This window comes from Podarcis tiliguerta, assembly GCF_965153285.1.
Source record: "Podarcis tiliguerta genome assembly, chromosome: 4".
NCBI lineage: Eukaryota > Metazoa > Chordata > Lepidosauria > Squamata > Lacertidae > Podarcis > Podarcis tiliguerta.
The window spans coordinates 65588421-65606824 of NC_139537.1; the positions used below are offsets into that span (position 1 = coordinate 65588421).

The 18404-nt window shown below is 40.9% G+C and overlaps 1 protein-coding gene across 5 annotated transcripts in view; it reads left to right on the forward strand.

Annotated features, from left to right (window-relative positions):
• MID1 (midline 1) overlaps positions 1-18404 on the forward strand; it is a 260162-nt gene that overhangs the window by 178981 nt on the left and 62777 nt on the right. For 3 of the 5 annotated variants that reach the window (XM_083437453.1, XM_083437454.1, XM_083437452.1), the window contains one exon: positions 13027-13742. In XM_083437453.1, the coding sequence (XP_083293579.1) occupies positions 13083-13742 (660 nt within the window). In that variant the 5' untranslated portion in view covers positions 13027-13082. Of the gene's footprint in view, positions 1-7529; positions 7673-13026; positions 13743-18404 lie in introns of those variants that run through there. The other 2 variants (XM_083437455.1, XM_083437456.1) reach the window with 2 other exon arrangements.

Consider the following 18404-nt stretch of genomic DNA (forward strand, 5'->3'; position numbering starts at 1 on the left):
CCTCTCACATTGCAAAGTTGTGGCTCTCTAACCCAGTGTTCTTGCTACAAATGAGTGGCTTCAGTTCTGGGCTAGTTTTCCCATAGGCTTTCACTAGAAGGAAAGCTGTATCTTGTTGTTGTTTTAATAATTGAGGGATTTTATTGCCCGAACACCATATACATTTAATGAATAATCACATTCAGTGCTGTAGTGATGTGCACTTTTTTCTTTTCTTTAATGCTTTAATTCTAAGCCTGGGTGTCTTCTCTGGCTTTTTTTGAACTCACAATGTTTACTCCAAATAGTTCCTCGCTCCCTTGGAAATGACCCTCTAGCTTGAAACATGGTTTCACACCATATAACATATGGTGAGGAAAGGATCTTCTTTCTATGATGTCACATCTGAAGAAGGAACTTGTACAGCTGCCCAGCCATTTGGAGTCCATGCCTTTCTCTTTGAGGAGGATGGAGGTATTCAAGTGCAGGGGAAGGGTGATGTGGAAAATGGAAATGCAAGTGTATTCAGGCACTTTTTTTGCTGTATATTGTAATGGGAAAACATGTGTGTGTGTGTGTGTGAGAGAGAGAGAGAGAGAGAGAGAGAGAGAGAGAGAGAAGGGCCTTATTTGTGTGCCTAATTTTCTTGGGTCCCTCTTGGGCAGGCATAGGCAAACTCGGCCCTCCAGATGTTTTGGGACTGCAACTCCCATCATCCCTAGCTAACAGGACCAGTGGTCAGGGATGATGGGAGTTGTAGTCCCAAAACATCTGGAGGGCCGAGTTTGCCTATGCCTGCTCTTGGGTCTGAAATCAGTCAGCTAGTTCTTACTAACCAGAAAGGACAACCACTTGCGTTACAAATTTGTATGTTGTTTTTAAACCGCCCAAGAATACCGAAGCCTACCACATATACTAGACAAGTGCCATCCATGACTGCTGAATTTTATTGCTGAACATGTTGTTTATTTGATTCATAATTTTTATCCTGAGGTTCCAATTCCAAGAAAGCACTCAAGGCCGTTCACAACTGTAGTGGAAAAAATAAAATGATAAAAACCAAAGATAAACAATGAACCATAAACCAATATATGAAAAACAATAGCAGCATTAAATAATCGAGAGCCAGTAATGAGTGCTGTCAATGCACCTGCCTAAGATGTGGAAAAGCACTCCAAGCAACATCTGCTACCTAGGAACCTGGAGTCAAGACTCTAGGTTTGGGGAATGAGATACATAGTTGTCTTCAGTGCCAGCCTTGGATAACTCCACCTTACCAGAACCCTCTCTGTAACAGGCCCCCATTTTGCTACCACCTCCTCAACCTTAGGACGTTACATTGCTATCTTCCAAGTCCAATAATTTTGGCCCAGAAACTCAAGTGGAGTCATGATCTTCCCCATGCAGTTGGAACCAAACTGAAAGTTTGGCCCTGCAAAGGGCTGTTCCAGCAAAAGTGGAGCTAATCACCCAGACAGAGCTGAAAACCCCTTTTAAGTCTCAGTCTGGGGTTGCCTGAAGCATCGTTTTGAATATGCTCATATGCCATCCCAGCCTGAACAACTGCAAGGAGCTATCTAGGTTCCTACATTGAACTAAGCTTTGCCTTGCCTGGCTCTTCTTGGGTAGAACCCACACACTTGTGTTGAAACCCCATCTGAATGAAACTTCCACCTAGGACACCACAGCAGTGCTTCTGACTAATATCACCTCTGTCTTGTAGCTCATACCGCCCCAGGCCATCACTGATTTCGGAGCTCCCTTCAGACATCGGGACAACACAGTGGTGTTGATTTTTAAGACAGTCTTCTGGGTCTGATCTACCATTCTTCACAACATCACACTAGCTGTCTCTCAGTTGTTAATATTTCATATTCTTTGAAATCCCAAGGACTGTGAACAAAAACAAAGGAATTGCAACTTCCAGAAGGTGTGGTGTTAGTTGATTGCAGCAAAAACCAGAAAGAGGCTTGTGGCACCTTAGAAATAAACTGAGTAATTGTGGCATAAACTTTTTTGTAATTTAGAGCCCTCCATCTTGTATCTGATAGTGGTGTCTAGCCAATGAAAGCTTATGTCACAATAAATCTATTAGCCTTTTTATATGCCACAATAGGTAAAGGTAAAGGTACCCCTGCCCGTACGGGCCAGTCTTGACAGACTCTAGGGTTGTGCGCTCATCTCACTCTAGAGGCCAGGAGCCAGCGCTGTCCGCAGACACTTCCGGGTCATGTGGCCAGCGTGACGAAGCTGCTCTGGCGAACCGGCACCAGAGCAGCACACGGAAACGCCGTTTACCTTCCCGCTATAAAGTGGTACCTATTTATCTACTTGCACTTAGGGGTGCTTTCGAACTGCTAGGTGGGCAGGAGCTGGGACCGAACGATGGGAGCTCACCCTGCTGCGGGGATTCAAACCACCGACCATGCGATCGGCAAGTCCTAGGCACTGAGGTTTTACCCACAGCGCCACCCGCGTCCCATATGCCACAATACACAGTGGCAAATGTCTTTTTAGAATGTGAGCCTGAGGAAAGGGACCATCTTCATACTGTTTTTTTTAAGCTGCTCAGAGAGCCATTTTGGCTAAAGAGTAGGGCATAAATTCCTTAAATAAATTAAATAGTTTAACAGTCTTTTGCCGGTTATGCCAAAGCTTCTCATGGGATGTCAATTAACAGGCTATGTACTCCAGTTCCATTTTCCTTCTACTTATAGTACAAGATATTTATTGAACTTGATCATGACCACTGGGTTCTCATTACATATACTTGGGGAGAGGCCCAAAGCCTGTCTTTGGAAAATGCTAGATCCCTGGCAACAAATTTTCTTTGTGGTGAGTAACATACAGCCCTCAGCCTAATTTCATGTGGGTTGCAGGAGAGGGGGGAACCTGGAGTCTGGGAAGAGGAGTGATAGGGAAGAGGCACCAAAACAGATGCAACATGGGGGTAGATCCTACGTCCAGACCTCTAGTAACAGCAGATTGACCCTTTCCCAGGAGCATGATGGTCTGGAAGGGAGGGTGAGACAGAGTTGCTGTGTCTACTTTTTGGCTGTGTTCCTACCCACCACTGGCATGTGGACCCTAACAGATTTTCCCCAAGCGAATGTGACACTTAGTGGGTTAAAAAATAAATGTTTCCCACCCCTGTTTTAGTAGTTAATGTTTTGAACTCATCAAGTGTTGAAGGGCCAGCAATGTTGGCACTGTCAACTCATTCTCAGTGTCAAGTCCTGAGCCCATCTCTCCCAGTCTAAATATCAACCAAGGCTTTGACAAAGACCTCTAGTAGGATTATGCTGCTATTCACATGTGAGAAGAACCCTTTGGCCATGACTCGACATCATGGGATAAAATGTATGTTATATTTAACAGGGAGGAGGTGCCTGCCAATTTTAGGGGCCAAATGAGATCCTGCAAATGTAGTTATGTATCCCTGCTGTAGTTTTGCGTGTATTGGTGCTAGCCAATGTTGGCATATTTTTTTCACTTGTTCTTACTTTCTCTGCTTTTATATTGTGCTATTTTTACAATTGCCATTTTGTATGTGTGTTGCTGCTGTTAGTTGCTTTGGGTACATTTTCATAGAAAGGTGAATATAAATTAAATGAATAATTGAAATGACATAGAATGCCTCAATTCTGAATGTGCTTTATTTGCACAAGTTCACAGGAATCTCTTCTGTGTACAAATGTCAAGCTAAATTAGAATCCTAGTACCTTTCTTATAATTCATGGTCAACTGTAAATGAGTCAGGAATATGAATCACCTTGCTTCTTAGAGTCCTTCAGAAGCACAATGCTTTTCCTCATATCCTTTTTGCAGATGAGCAGCCTGTTATCCTGTTCAACGGTAATGCTCTGATCACTTCCCTACCTTTCAAGCGGTCAAACTAGAATTTAGGCCTTAATAGCAAAGTACAAAAGAGTTAACACTGTTTTGGTTTTGTTCCTAAGTAGTAAGGAAAACCCAGTTACTGAACAAATAGCTGCAGTCAGCAGACAGAAATGTAGAAAAACAAAGCTTATACAATAAGTTAAAAGGAGGTTGTGTGTAGTTCTTTTCTTTTTTAAAGAAGATGAGTGGCTTCATTTAATATTTTGTAAGGAAATGGGGCTTTTTATTGGCTAACTTTGAAAGATCGTTGTCTCCTAAACAAAGAAAATCTAGTGTTTTCTGGCACGATCACTAATGTATCTTTCTGCATCAGATATAATGCACAGGTTTCTTCAGCAAAATTAATAAGTATGTGTAATTCTATAGAAAATCTGGGTTTTGGATTATTTTGGGAACTTTAATACAGTATTATTTACAACAGAGTTCCTTTTTTATGGGCTTCTTTTTCCCATATTGCTTTCGTTTGAATTCATTTTGTGCTGCTTTGCACACTATGCAAAGGGAAATCTGGATTTTCTATCAGTTTTATATGTGACGTATAGCTGTAGCCAATCAGTGCTTGGATCTGTTGGTAAGTGTATCTGTAGTTAAATAAATGTTCACAAACAAATGTTGGCCACCCCTACACTTTAAACATTTTAGGTTCACACCAAAAAAGTAGCAGGTGAAATCAGCCCTTCGGTGAAAACCCCCTGACCCTTTTCCAACTGTATACTGTAGAAGCATTTGTACTTTATTTATAATAATTTATTGGATTTCCATAAGGTCCCAGGGTGGGTTACAACTATAAAGTACGTGGTTATAGAATATGACTGTAACTAAAGCAAAAAGGTGTGAAAATAATTAAAAGCAGTTCCAGATGTTTTTTGAAGGCAGTTAAAAATAGTTCCAGTACAGATGCAGACCGAAATAAAGATCTCCACTTAAAACGTTTGCTGAAAGAGAACGGTCTTCAGTAAGAGCCAGACAGACAACAGACCCTACCTCTTCATATGGAAAGGGTAGGTGCCACCACACTGAAGGCCCAATTTCTATATTGTGCAGAGCAGACCTCATGGTATCTGTAGGAGGCCGTCTCTTGTGGAGTGTAGTAAACTACAGAGCAGTGCTTTTTTCCTGGGGGTACTCATACCCCTAAAAGTTTTGTTAATCTTGGTGCTTTTGTCCATTTACTGTATTTATTTTCCCTGATTTGAACTATAAAACGGTGATTTTCTTGAGTCAAAAAGAGAGTGCCCCTAAACATTTTTTAAGGAAAAAAAGCACTGCCACTGAGTATATAAAGGGTGAGAAGACCTTCTAGGTATCCTGGTCTCGAGCTGTATAGGGCTTTGAGCCCACATCTTTGGGGAGTGTGCCTGAAACAGGCAACAACAAGATGAGGAGGGTGATAATGCTGTATTTTCCCCATCCTGTTAGCACTCTGCTAGAAAAGGATCTCTGTATATAGATGCCCATTAAATTGCCCCATGATCATTTAATTCACACGTTCCTCATAGTGGCATGGGATTGCACTATGAGAAATTGGCTCACACTGCACTCCTTATATGTGCATGCAATGTGAATAAAAACGGTGGACTAAGTCTCAATTCTTACTATTACCCAGACAGTTTAGGTTACTGCTGATTGTCCCCTATTTGTTTTTATTTTCGCTACTTCATTTAACTGGCTATTTTTAAATTGTGCATCTATGATGAGATCTAGCCTGGAGAACTGTAGCAGTCTCAATGTCACACTATTCCGGCCTTTCTCATAAGAGAGGAAATAATGAAGGAAATTCAATTACTCCGTAACACAAATGAAATGCAAGCTTGTTGCTGGAATGAAGAGCAAATGGAACATTGCTTTGGATCCATTCTTCCAAGCATTTAATGCATTTTTAATTTTGTGACAACAATTTAAAAAGGAGACATTGGAAGATGAAAAGTGGAACACAAGGAAGCAATTCATTCCTGCTGCTTCCACTTTCACATGAATCTTTTAACACATCCATTGAAAGCCGTCTGGTCTGTATTATAATGCTCAGGAAGATACGCAAGAAAATATATAGGGATATAGGGACATTTTCATGTAGTTCTTGGACTGTCAAGGCTATGTCATATATTGTTGTTGGTATCCATCTGTTTTGAGAGACAATGGAGTGTGCCTCTGGGGGTGAAGTTAAACCACTGCATTAGCAGCACTGAAGAGATCTCCCTGGGGCACAAGCCTGGGCAGTGTATATGGAGGTCCTGGGCTACCCAGATGACAAAAAAGCCCTCTTGGCCTCCAAAGGAAAGCAGAGTTTGACTACAGGAATTGCTGGAAGGAGGTGTAAAATACGCCATCCAACTGTCTTAAGGATTCCACTCTGGATTTTTGTAGGGTTTGCTCCTTAGCCTTTTCTTCTCCCAGAGATGTCCCACAAGGCAGTGAAGGTATAGGATCAGAGTTTTCCTTCTCTTGGATGGGCTACCTTTCCAGATGGACGAGCCCCACCTGCTCGTCACAGTAACCACCTTCTTGACTGTTGGGCCCACTATTGGTCTTGCTCATATGCAGGGCTCTGAGACTGATCAGCTACCTCACCTGGTTTAGTTGGCCAGTGGAAGCTGTTCTCGGGCTGTGGCCGCTGTTGCATGCTGACAGCTTCTAGGAACCACAGGTAAGAGCCGAGTGCAGCGTTGGGGACCAAAGCGTTGGACAAACTATGCCAGAAGGAGCACGATGTGTTCCCCTCCCATAACACCCCATATGCCCCATTGTCATATATTAGAGGTAAGGAATCTGTGGTCCTTCATATGTTGTTGGATTCTAACTCCCCTCAGAAAACATGGCCAATGGTCAAGGACGATGATTGTGGTTCAACAATATTTGAAGGGTCACAGGTTAGCCATTCCTTTTTGTAAATGAAGGGACACTGTTTCACGGGGGGGGGGGTGTTCACAGCAAAGTTTAAAGGCCCCCCTCCTGGATAGATTCAAAATTAAATGCAAAAAAACCCAGGGTAATGTAATTTTAAGAATATTCTGCTTTACTATAGTGCTTTTAAGAGAGAGTCAGATGTAGTCTTTCCTAAATGGCACCACTGAGAAAAGAAGTCTATTTTTTTATATTAACAGTTTATTACTGTGGTGCCATTTGGCTGATGAACTTGCACAAGGAATGTTTCAAATATACACTAGCAGAAATATAATAGTCAAATGCTGGACCGTGTGATATTTGTCCAGTAGGCCTCAATCTTCCATGAGAAAGTAATCGAGTTTTGAACTCTTGGTGGCGTGACAGGTTTTGCTGGTTCAGGTCAGTCTCCCCTTACAGGCATGGGAACTGAAATCCATTATTCAGCCCTGGATTAATTACACAGCAGGCTGAGCTTCCACTTGTTCAAATAATGTGGCAGCAAAGCCCAATGCCCTTATTACAAGCCATCATTGTCGGGGTGGGTTACATGGACGTACTGTGAGAGAATCTGATCCTCGCTGCTTTCTCACTCCAAACTGCTGAATGCTGAAAGAGAAAGGATAAAGTTTGCTTTAGTGTCAGTGACAAAAGGCAACCCAATTGCGGAGGCATTTTCTAGTCCTTAAACTCTGGCGGAGGTGATTAGGTGGAGCTGGCTTTCCTGGAATTGTAGGGTAGATTTTCCTGTTGTGCTTTCAGTATCAGCTGTCTCACAAAGTACACTGTTGCCGCACTAAAGGTCCAGGATTCATGTAGCTTAGCAGAGGCTTCCACAGGCCTCTTTGGCTTTTTACAATCTACTGGGGGGGATCTGCGTGATCATTTAACAGCAATGTTTCAGCAAAAACAGGTAGGGCCTAAATCCACTGGTGTGTATACTGGTTGGTATATTTCTTTGAAGAGGTTTTAAATGTAGACCTGTCATAGGCTATACTGTTCAACTTTATGGTTAGCAAACTTGTCCGCAAACATTACTTGTGTTTATTTCTGGTGCCTTGGCATGCTTTGCAGCGCTGCCCTAATGTTTTATTTCATGTATATGTCTTCAAACATGTGATATATGTTCAATAGTTTATACAGATGCTTGTTCATGTCAGGAGGCATTTGAGTTAAAAATAAAATTTTAAACAGAGTCTCCCCATTGCCATGCAGATTTTGTAATATCTGAGTTCTGAGTAATTTGATTTCTAATCTACGATCCCAGCATTAGATATGTCTCAGCAACCAAGCAGCAGGTGATGAGAAAGAGAATTGTGCCATTCAAAGTAGACATGGCTGGGCTAGATGTATCAATGGTTTAGAAAAAGAAGGGCTAGTTGTAAAATGTATGGATTCTTTTTTAATGCTTTGTTGTTGTTTTCTATTATTGTTTTTGTAATTGATGAACCATGCCTATATAATATATATAAATTTTATTAAATAAATGTCTGTCTGTCTAACCACAGCTGCAGTCCTAAAAGTATTTATTTGGACACAAGGTCCTTTTTTTAGGGGAGAGCAATTGCCCCAGACCTCACACGTGGTCATAATGTTAACACTGGCAAACAGCACTATGTTTTGGTGTTTAACATCATTGTATCTTTTTTCGTCTAAGTCAGTCATGCTGGCCAATGTATCAGTAAGACTAGGACCAGGAGCAATTTCGGTGCTGTATGTTTTCTTGAGCTTTTTGACTTCAGTTGTGGTGGGCGTCCCGGTATTAGTGATCCAACTGACCTAGAAATTTATTTAATCAGTGTATCTCTCATTAATTCTTTTCCCCATACCTGTAGGCTGACCAATTGCTTGACCATCACCCATCCAACAGAAGCAAGGAATACTTAATAGCTAGGCTTTAACTTTGTATGTGATGTCCGTATACTAGCTGATGAAAAGCATAGTTCTATATTTTGCAACTGAATCCTATAATACTATTTTTATTTTTTAGTTTTTGAGGTATAAAATAAGCATACTTTAATATAGCAGTATTAAATTCTGAGATCAAATATAATAAATTCCTTGACTAGACTAATTCTGTGGTTCTGTACACTGATAATCTCCCACATCTGGCCTAGTGAATTGAATAGGAGCTACATTCAGTGTAGTTTGTGCCTTAAATATTCCTGGTCAAATATGTTCAACAGCTCAGGTGCAGTATATGGCATGGTGGTTATTTTTTGTCTGCTAGTAATCAATGGCTTGAAGTTAGAGATCACTGGGCTTTAGTGGGGAAAATGCTTAAAAATGCATTTTATGCTTGAATAAGGTAGCACTTCAGTTAGTTTTCCCGTTTGATCTGTATCTTTTGACTTGGGTTCATTCTGCTAAATACGGTACTGTTCCATGGTTTTCTTAGTTCCTCTTCACACTGGTTTACTCACTACATGCTTCGAATGACTTCATCAAAAATATGTTGAAAAATTGACCTTAATGGTTTCTGGATTGCAGCCTTTCCTTTATAGGAGAAAGTTGTTTTCCTGCATAATAATAATAAATAATAATAATAATAATAATAATAATAATAATAATAATAATAATAATTTTATTTATACCCCACCCATGGTTAGTGATAATGGAAGGATTGACATTTGTTACCATAATGTGCTAAAAGGTAAAAGACCCCTGACAGTTAAGTCCAGTCACTGACAACTCTGGGGTTGTGGCGCTCATCTTGGTTTACTGGCCAAGGGAGCCGATGTTTGTCCACAGACAGTTTTTCCTGGTCATGTGGCCAGCATGACTAAGCTGCATCTGGGGAAACCAGAGCAGCGCACGGAAACACCGTTTACCTTGCCGCTGGAGCGGTACCTATTTATCTACTTGCACTTTTTGGCATGCTTTCGAACTGCTAGATTGGCAGGAGCTGGGACCGAGCAACAGGAGCTCACCCTGTTGCAGGGATTTGAACCGCGGACCTTCCGATCGGCAATCCCTAGGCTCAGTAGTTTAGACCACAGCATCACCCACTGTGCTACTAATTTCTTAAGTCATCAAAGCATAATCATAGAATTATAGAGTTGGACAGGACCATGAGGGTATATCTGTCTAGTCCAACCCCCTGCAATGCAGGAATCCTTTTGCCCAATGTGGGGCTCAAGCCCTCCAACCCTGATACTAAGTCTCATACTGAGCTATACCAGCAGTGCTCTTCCGATAAATGGTGCACATTAAGTGCACTAGGGTAGGAATGAAATCATGAAAACCTTCTGTTACTTGATGCCACGAGGCAATGTGTAATTACAGATCATCTCCTAGCAAGGGAGACTTCTCTGTGTTGCTGTCAGTGGCCCTCTGCTATGTTGATAGACCCAGCTGGTTTATCTGGTGGATAGGGAAACCAGCAGAAGTACTGAAGTAAGCACCAAGTGACTTGAAGCAGCCATTTATCATTTTCCACAATGTTTCCATTGTCCCATGGCATTGTGGGAAATAATTTAATTGCAGACATTCTAAGACATGGGGGGGGGGGGGGGCTGCCAGGGCCTTGGCAGCTGCCTGATGTTGTTACCTACTGATAATGAGGTTGTTCCTATTGGTCATTCCTGTCTTTCAGTTATTTTCTGAATTCCATACATGTTTTGTCTTTAACCAAAATGGGTAAAGGGATTAGATAAAGATTGGTTCTTGGCATGTGTGTCTTAAGACACGGATCCTTAACCCTGGTTGTATTTGTAGATTGCTGGTTCTGCTGGTTTTATGCACACCAAACATACTAGTCTGAACCGGAGTTTAAAATCATGGGCTCAGAATAATGTGTAATGCTATTTTCTGTAATGGAGTGTCAACCGAAATTTATCTGACTTCCTGTAAGAACTTCTGTCTATCACAAAAATGCACCTTTTAAGAGGGAAAAAAGCCCATGAATGTGATGCTCTGTCCTTTGCCCTCAGTATTTGTCTGTAAAGCAAATGGATAGTGGCAGTTTCTCAGCTGAAACCTAAAGTGTGATCCTTCCTTAGGGAAGAGCCAGGTGAACATTGCTTTCTATTCTTGTGTACCTTTGTAGGCTTTGTTTGCAGCGTTTGGTGATCTCTTATCACACCAAACTTCAAACAATTTACAAATATCTTGGTTGCTGAGAGGGGACATCATGCCATGGACTCCTTTTAGGCAACTGAGAACAATGTTTACCCTACTACATACCGTGTTGGTGGTGGAATCCAATTGGTGGCCTTGCACTTATGGAAGGAAGGTTTTTGATCCAATGGATGGACAGAAGAGAGGCCATTTTTGTCCATTCCCCCTGCAACCTCCAATGCCAACTTCCGCTGGGGATACATGGAGCTTGAATCAGCAAAACCTGTCACCCTTCCTCTTCCATTACCAGAGGTGCCACCAGAGGTGCCTGCAAAATCACTGTGTTAATGGTGATCTAATCCATTTTCAGTTATCCTATTATATAGTAGATGCAATGGGGGCAGGGGGACCAAGCAAACTCTTATTTGTGATTGGGTTGGCAAGTTCTGAAAGTTCCACAGATTTTTGGCAAATAAGTGTGAAACCAAATGGTACATTGTTCTCAGTCTCTGTGGGACAAATGTTTTTCTCCCCTCGGCACAAAGCAAGTATGAATAAGAATTAGAAGTTGACTTGAACTTCACCTCCATTTGTCGAACTTTTCTGTGCTATTATGGTTTGGGCTGAGGTTATACATCGCCTTCCTGTCGTCGTAACTGCAGCCCCTGGTTTAATTGTGGGGAAATGGCAGAAGGTTCAAAGAGATTTGGTTCCCAAGCTTGCTAATGAGCATAAGGCTCCATTCACCCTTAATGAACCAAGATTTCTATGTGAATTTGGGGGGCAGGAGGGGAGGTGAAAGAGAGGGGAGGCAGAGAGTTAACACAACGGAACAACGACTTTACAGTGTGCAGGGCATGCAGCTGGGCCATCTGAAGCTGTCCTCGGTTATGAGCAACAAAGCTTAAATAGATTGTACTGTGAAGAGGTACATTTCGGTGAGTGTGAAGCATAGCTTTTGCTTCTGCTTCACTGACCTGTCTGCTTATAACAGTGATAGGGCCTTGACAAGAGCTGAGGGAAGGAGCGCCACGTAGAGCGACTCTTTCAAAATCATTCCATGCAACATGATTAGTGAAAGAGGAAACAAAATGAAGTTTCGGTCATTTTTAGGGTTGATTTCTTTGGGCAGGGGAGGAGGAGGGAGCTGCTGACTGTTCTTGAATCCCACGCTGGAAAAAAGTCATCGTCGAATTGTGTGCTGCATTTCCAGCTAAGCTCCAAGTCTATTAACACGAATATTTGTACAGTAGAACAGCTTTTGACCCTCTTGGCTTAAAACAACAGAAATGCCTGACACCTTCACATATTATAATAAAAACAAAAAGAGAGAACAGGATGTTTTAATTCCATCCATTCTCGATTCAGCAAATACTGTGTCACCCCCACCAAATTTTTGACAAGTAGCACTGAAGCACCACTTCCTGTTGTAAATATTTTTCTTTCTTTTCTGATCTGTGCTGTTGAACAGCATATGCATATGCACACCTCACTGCATATGACTTTGAGGTATTTTACACTGTATTTGCTCTTATAATTTGTATATATTTATGTATTTGCTGTTCATCTAATCACAGATAACTTTTCATATAGTTAGACACATACAATACATACATACACACACACACACACACACACACACATACACACACACTGCATATGTCCAAGTGCTCTATTGTAAATGTAAATAAAACCTGGAATCCTCAAAATGAGATTGTGTTAATGTTGAGAAACAGCAAAGAAATTTGGGTGTTCTATGCAATAAATCAGATGTTCTCTGCTGCCACTGTTGATCTTAAAAGTTAACACACGTTAAGACATGGTAACTCATTATATAGTGTAACTGTGAAAAGCTTTTGCAACAGCATTGTGATGGATGTGTGTATTTTAAAACATTGTTACTGGTTTGTTTGTTTTTAAGTAATGCTAATATGAATGCATTCCAAACATCTGCTCTTGCTCTTTGTCTCTTCTGGAGAGAGAGAGAAAATGGATAGTTAAAAACAACAACAACACTTGAGGATGAGGGAAGCACAAAAGGGAAATAGAATTTTAAGTACCTTGATTGCTGGTGCATAGGCAGATTCCAAACATCGTGTAGCGTTCCGGTCTGGAGAGGTGGTCAGGAAAGTGGTGAAAGTTGACAACCCCCCATGGCTGACCCCTCTGCTCTGTCTCGCCTAATCGAATTTTATGTTGTGCTTTCAGATAGCTGATCAGCTTCCCTGGATTTTGCTGATGACACAGGAGAGCTTTGCCTGAAGATGGAAACACTGGAGTCGGAACTGACCTGCCCTATCTGTCTGGAGCTGTTTGAAGATCCGCTGCTGCTGCCTTGCGCTCACAGCCTCTGCTTCAATTGTGCGCATCGCATCTTGGTCTCCCACTGTGCCACCAACGAATCAGTGGAATCTATCACCGCCTTCCAGTGCCCTACTTGTCGTTATGTCATCACCCTTAATCAACGTGGTCTAGACGGACTCAAGCGCAACGTCACGCTGCAGAATATCATCGACAGGTTTCAGAAAGCTTCGGTGAGCGGGCCCAATTCTCCAAGTGAAACTCGCCGAGAGCGAGCTTTCGATAGCAACAGCATGTCCTCCAGTGAAAAAGTTCTCTGCCAGTTCTGTGACCAGGATCCTGCTCAGGAAGCAGTAAAGACCTGTGTAACGTGTGAGGTTTCCTACTGTGAGGAGTGCTTAAAAGCAACTCACCCAAACAAGAAGCCATTTACTGGCCACCGTTTGATTGAACCTATTCCCGACTCTCATATCAGAGGATTAATGTGTCTGGAGCACGAGGACGAGAAAGTTAACATGTATTGTGTGACTGATGACCAGTTAATCTGTGCCTTGTGTAAACTGGTTGGGAGGCATCGTGATCACCAGGTGGCAGCTCTCAGTGAACGCTATGACAAATTAAAGGTTAGTTTTATCTTAATGCTTTATTTGTTTACACTAACGAGTGTGGCATCCTGAAACAATATATTCTCACCTCGTTTGTTGTGTCGCTGATATATGCAAGCGTGTCATTTACAATTCATATATTAAACTTGTGTGCGAACACTTGCAGGCACTGGTCACTGTGCAAAATATATATTTTTGAATTGGATGCAAATTTTGAATGTGAAATAGACTTGGGTTTTGCATTAGGAAATGGCCAAGCCTATGCAGAAAAATCAGTATATTTATGCATATATCTCAGCTTCTTCCAGTAACAATTTCCCTGCATGGATTGTGTACAGGGATATGATGGAGTGTGTTTGGCATACCCTGGAGCTCCAGATTTGCAGGAGCTCCATTTGTTGCATGAGAGAACAAGATTTTGCAGAACTTTGTGCACACTTCAAAGCCTCAGGATCACAACCATGAGCACAAGATTGTTAAAATAACTGTTAGATCTTCGCAAATTCCTGTGTATGTGTACTTGGAAGCAAGTCCCACTGTGTACAGTGTGGCTTATTCTGTAGCAAGTTTATTGAGAATTTTCAGCCTAAATGAAAAATTGTGTTTAATCCCATTGTTTTTCTCTGTTACACACCCAAAAAAGCATTTTTGTATGTACTGTCTTCAAGGAAGGCACATATTCTTCTAATCAGACAAAATGACTTACAAATTTGTGCTACCGGTTTTCAGTCACACATACATAAAAGCGATTTTTGAAAAAGCATTTTTATGGACTCTATACATCTATACTGCAAATTGCATCTTATATCGCCTGACCAGGCTGCCTGATATTCTTTGGGCTCTCTTCTAAAATGTCCTTAGTATTCTGTTTCTCCAGATTTAACTTGGGGCTGATTTAAGGAACCCAGATAGCAGCAGCTATGGAGAGAGAGGCGTGTCGTATTTGTGTAAGCCATGTTCTTTTAGCTGCCGCAAAGGATGTAGAGCAGTAGACTAGAGGAAGGAGATGGAAGAAGCAAAAGCCCCCTTACAGATTCCTTTAGAGAAATTGCTTATAGAAAATTACAGCAGACGGCTCATGAGTTGAAAGCAAAGGAGAGAGTACTATATTTTGGGTCTCATTATGTCTAACAGAGGTTTTCTGGCGCACAACTGGGTTTATTGAAAGATACTACCTCAAAAATATTGCTTCATTTTTGTTAATATAGCAATTTTACCAAGAAGTCATCTGTTGCATCACATTAAAAATGTGATGTCGTGAAAATTTCCTTGGGAGAGGGAAAGCTGTTTTAATACATATTTGCAAAATGTGTATACGCACTTGTTTAATCTCCGCTTGCTTTGAACTGCAAAGTTATTGTTTGTTTTCTTTTAGAAGATGCCTTCCACACTTAACCTTTAGAGTAAAGATGGGAATTCTGTAGCCCTCAAGGTGGTGTTGGGCCCAACACCCATCAGCCCCAGCCCACAATGGCTGATGGTCTCAAGGGTGATTAGAGTTGCACACGAGTGACATTTAGAGGCCCAAAGGTTCCCTTACCCGCTTTAGAGAATAGCAGGACTTGCTTCCGTTTATGGTGTAGTCCTATGGCTTGTTCTGTGCAAACTCAATGGGAACAGCTGCATAGTTCTCGCTACTTTGATCTTTTATTGCCTGTGTTTGAAGCTACTCCATTGTGCTACTTTTATGGCTGGGTGAGGTTTTGGTACATTGCGTATTGATCTTGGTGTGTTTCATTGTTTTTTGCTAGCGACTCTAGTCATTCTTTTATGGACAGAGAGAGAGAGATTAAATGCATTTGAATAAATATAGTCAAGTTGAAGAGAAGGTAATATTGAAGTAGGACCATTTCAGTTCAAAGCCGCACAGACCTACCCATAACCCCTTAAATCAGCTTTTCTCAACCTGTGGGTCCCCAGATGTTATTGAACTACAACTCCCATCACCCCTATCTAGCAAGGCCAGAGCTCAGGGATGATGGGAGTTGTAGTCCAACAACATCTGGGGACCCGCAGGTTGAGAACCGCTGCCTTAAATGATCCCATTGATTTCATGCGCAGAATTCTGTGGCCTTTCCACCATGTGTTCTGTACCTACTGGATCAGACAGACATATTAGACATACCAGCACATATCTCTCTGTACACATTTCATCACATTATCTCTCTGTACACATTTCATTCTGAACATTTCGTTTTTTAAAAGAAGCAACAGCACATTTCTAACAATAGCATCTTAAATATTTACTGGTGTAATTCAGAATATGTCTGCTACTCGTTTCAGAATGCACCTGTGACCGTTGCTTTCTGGATTATACATTAATAGTTCCATTCTAACCATAGTTAGTGTTAAAATACCGCCTAAAATAATATTGAAAATACAATGATGCGACATGATTTTAAAGTCGCCTTAGCAACATCATGAGTATGAGTACTCATGGCTTCTCTTATAACAATTATCTTTTATGTTATGGAGACTTGTAGCATGTTGAAGACTATCAGATGTATTATAGCGCAACCTTTTGTGGATTTTGTTGTTGTTGTTAGGAAGGGTGTGGTGTTGAAACCTTCATCTCCTGCTGTGGGCCTTATATAGATAGAGGAATCATACTTTCATTGGAATAGTAGTTTCCATTGGTATGAGTAGAAATCTCCCCACCCCACTCCCACCCCGTGCAAATAGCAGACATAAAGAGCTCAATTCAGGTCAGGATCGCAGGAAGTGGAAATTGAGCCCCAAACAACAGCTAGGATTCTGATTCCCATCAGGGGCCCCATTCCTGCTATGTATTTTTAAAAGCCATGCAAGCAATTGCTAATTTTGTGAATAACGTTTCGTTTAAGTTTGCTCTTAACATGGCTACCCCTCTAGAAATTGCCTTCTGTGTGCTGTTTAGAGATGGCTAGCTATGTACAAGTTATCAAATGTTGTTGTGTTTGTGCCTCGTTGGGGTGACATTAAAGTAGAAAGTACCATTATTTTAATTTTAAGCCAATTTAGAAGTCATTTTCAACAGTATTATATATATATATATATATATATATATATAGACTGCAAGGGTTGGTTTCGCTTACAATTACTACTTAAGAAAATGCAAGTGTTAATGTAGCAGCAACTAATGGGAGGGGAAACGCATGTGATAGTTTGTGATTGCAATCTTGAATTTAGTTATTATAGTAAACCCTATTGCGTACACAGCAAACTACTTCTGAGTAAAAAAATGCTTAGGATAGTGTTGTGTAGTGTGGGGTAAGTTTCTGAGAATGTAATCAATCCCCTTTAAACCACCCCACACACTTAAATAGTGCGTTTGTCTTCAGAAATTGCCAAAAACTGTGTCTCCCACATCCTAACCACATAGCAACTGGTGCCTCTTGAGGAGCAGCTTTGGGTGTCAAGCTATGCTAATTACTTGCATTCTCTCCCAGCAGTGTTGCTAATTATTTAAACAATATTTCATACTTCATTAACCAGTGGACAAAAGATGCCATTACAATCTAGCTCCTTTTGTGGCAAAAATGAAACCGTTTAATTAAGAGTTCTTGTGCGCTTGTCTAACTGAAGCATGCATGCTACGCTGAGTTTAACGGTGAATGTAATAGTCATTGTGAAAATCTGGAAATGAGTACCAAAAGGAGAATGCATTTTCACCTTTAATGGTTAGGTTTACAATACTGGAAATCCTGAATCAACTTCAGCTCTTGCCAACTCTGTGCTTTAAAGAGAAAAATGGCCTTGGAAGTCATAGTGATCAGCAAAGAAAATCCTACTTTTTATAAACGTAGTGTTGGAACCTCGTGAAAGTAATCTCTCCATGTGCCATATACATTCCGTATATTAATTGTGAAAGTTGCTTAGCAGTACCCTCTCTTAAATAAGTAAGATTTTAATTATGCCAGATATGTCTAACAGATGTCCTGAGATTCTGGGAATATATACATAGCACGTCATGTGCCTTATTTTATCCTTGAGAGAATTAAATTAATGTGTTATTCAGAGCCAGTTATCCAAATAATAGTTATCCAAATAATTATTTGGCTATCCAAATAAATGTTAATTCATGTAGTACAAAAATTTCTTCGTAGATTGATTCATTCTTTAGGGAGAAGAAATGTGGGACAAAAATAATGCTGGTGTGCAGCAAACGTCTTGTATGCTTTAATTGCGTGCTGTATTTAATCCTTACTTAATCAAAACAACTCTTGCGGCCACCTTCCAAGGAGATGCTAGTTAGAGTTGAATCATTGAAATCTGTGGAGTTGGTCTTTTTACTACTGTGTGGAATGAATTGTTCCTTGCATAGTAACATACTGAGGCTGTATTTGCACAGTGTGGCAAAAGCCACTCTTGAGATCACTTCCTTGTTTGTTAGATCAGATGGGTCAGTTTTGCTCTTCTGTGCAACACTAGACAAAGGTATAAGGCTTAGACTGAATCCTGAATGACCTTAAAATAGAAGTGGGATACTTTCTTAGTGAATTGATGGACTACCCCTTTCCAATGCTATGCTATTTAAACACAGACATCATCAAACGGTAATATGATCCGAGTTTATGTCACTTGAAAGATATTATATATGTAGTTGTGGTAAGGTAAAAGGTAGCTGCAGTATTTAGAGGACACCTAAGCTAGTAATTGTTTCTAAATTAAGGCCCTTTTAAACTCTACATTCCAGCGATT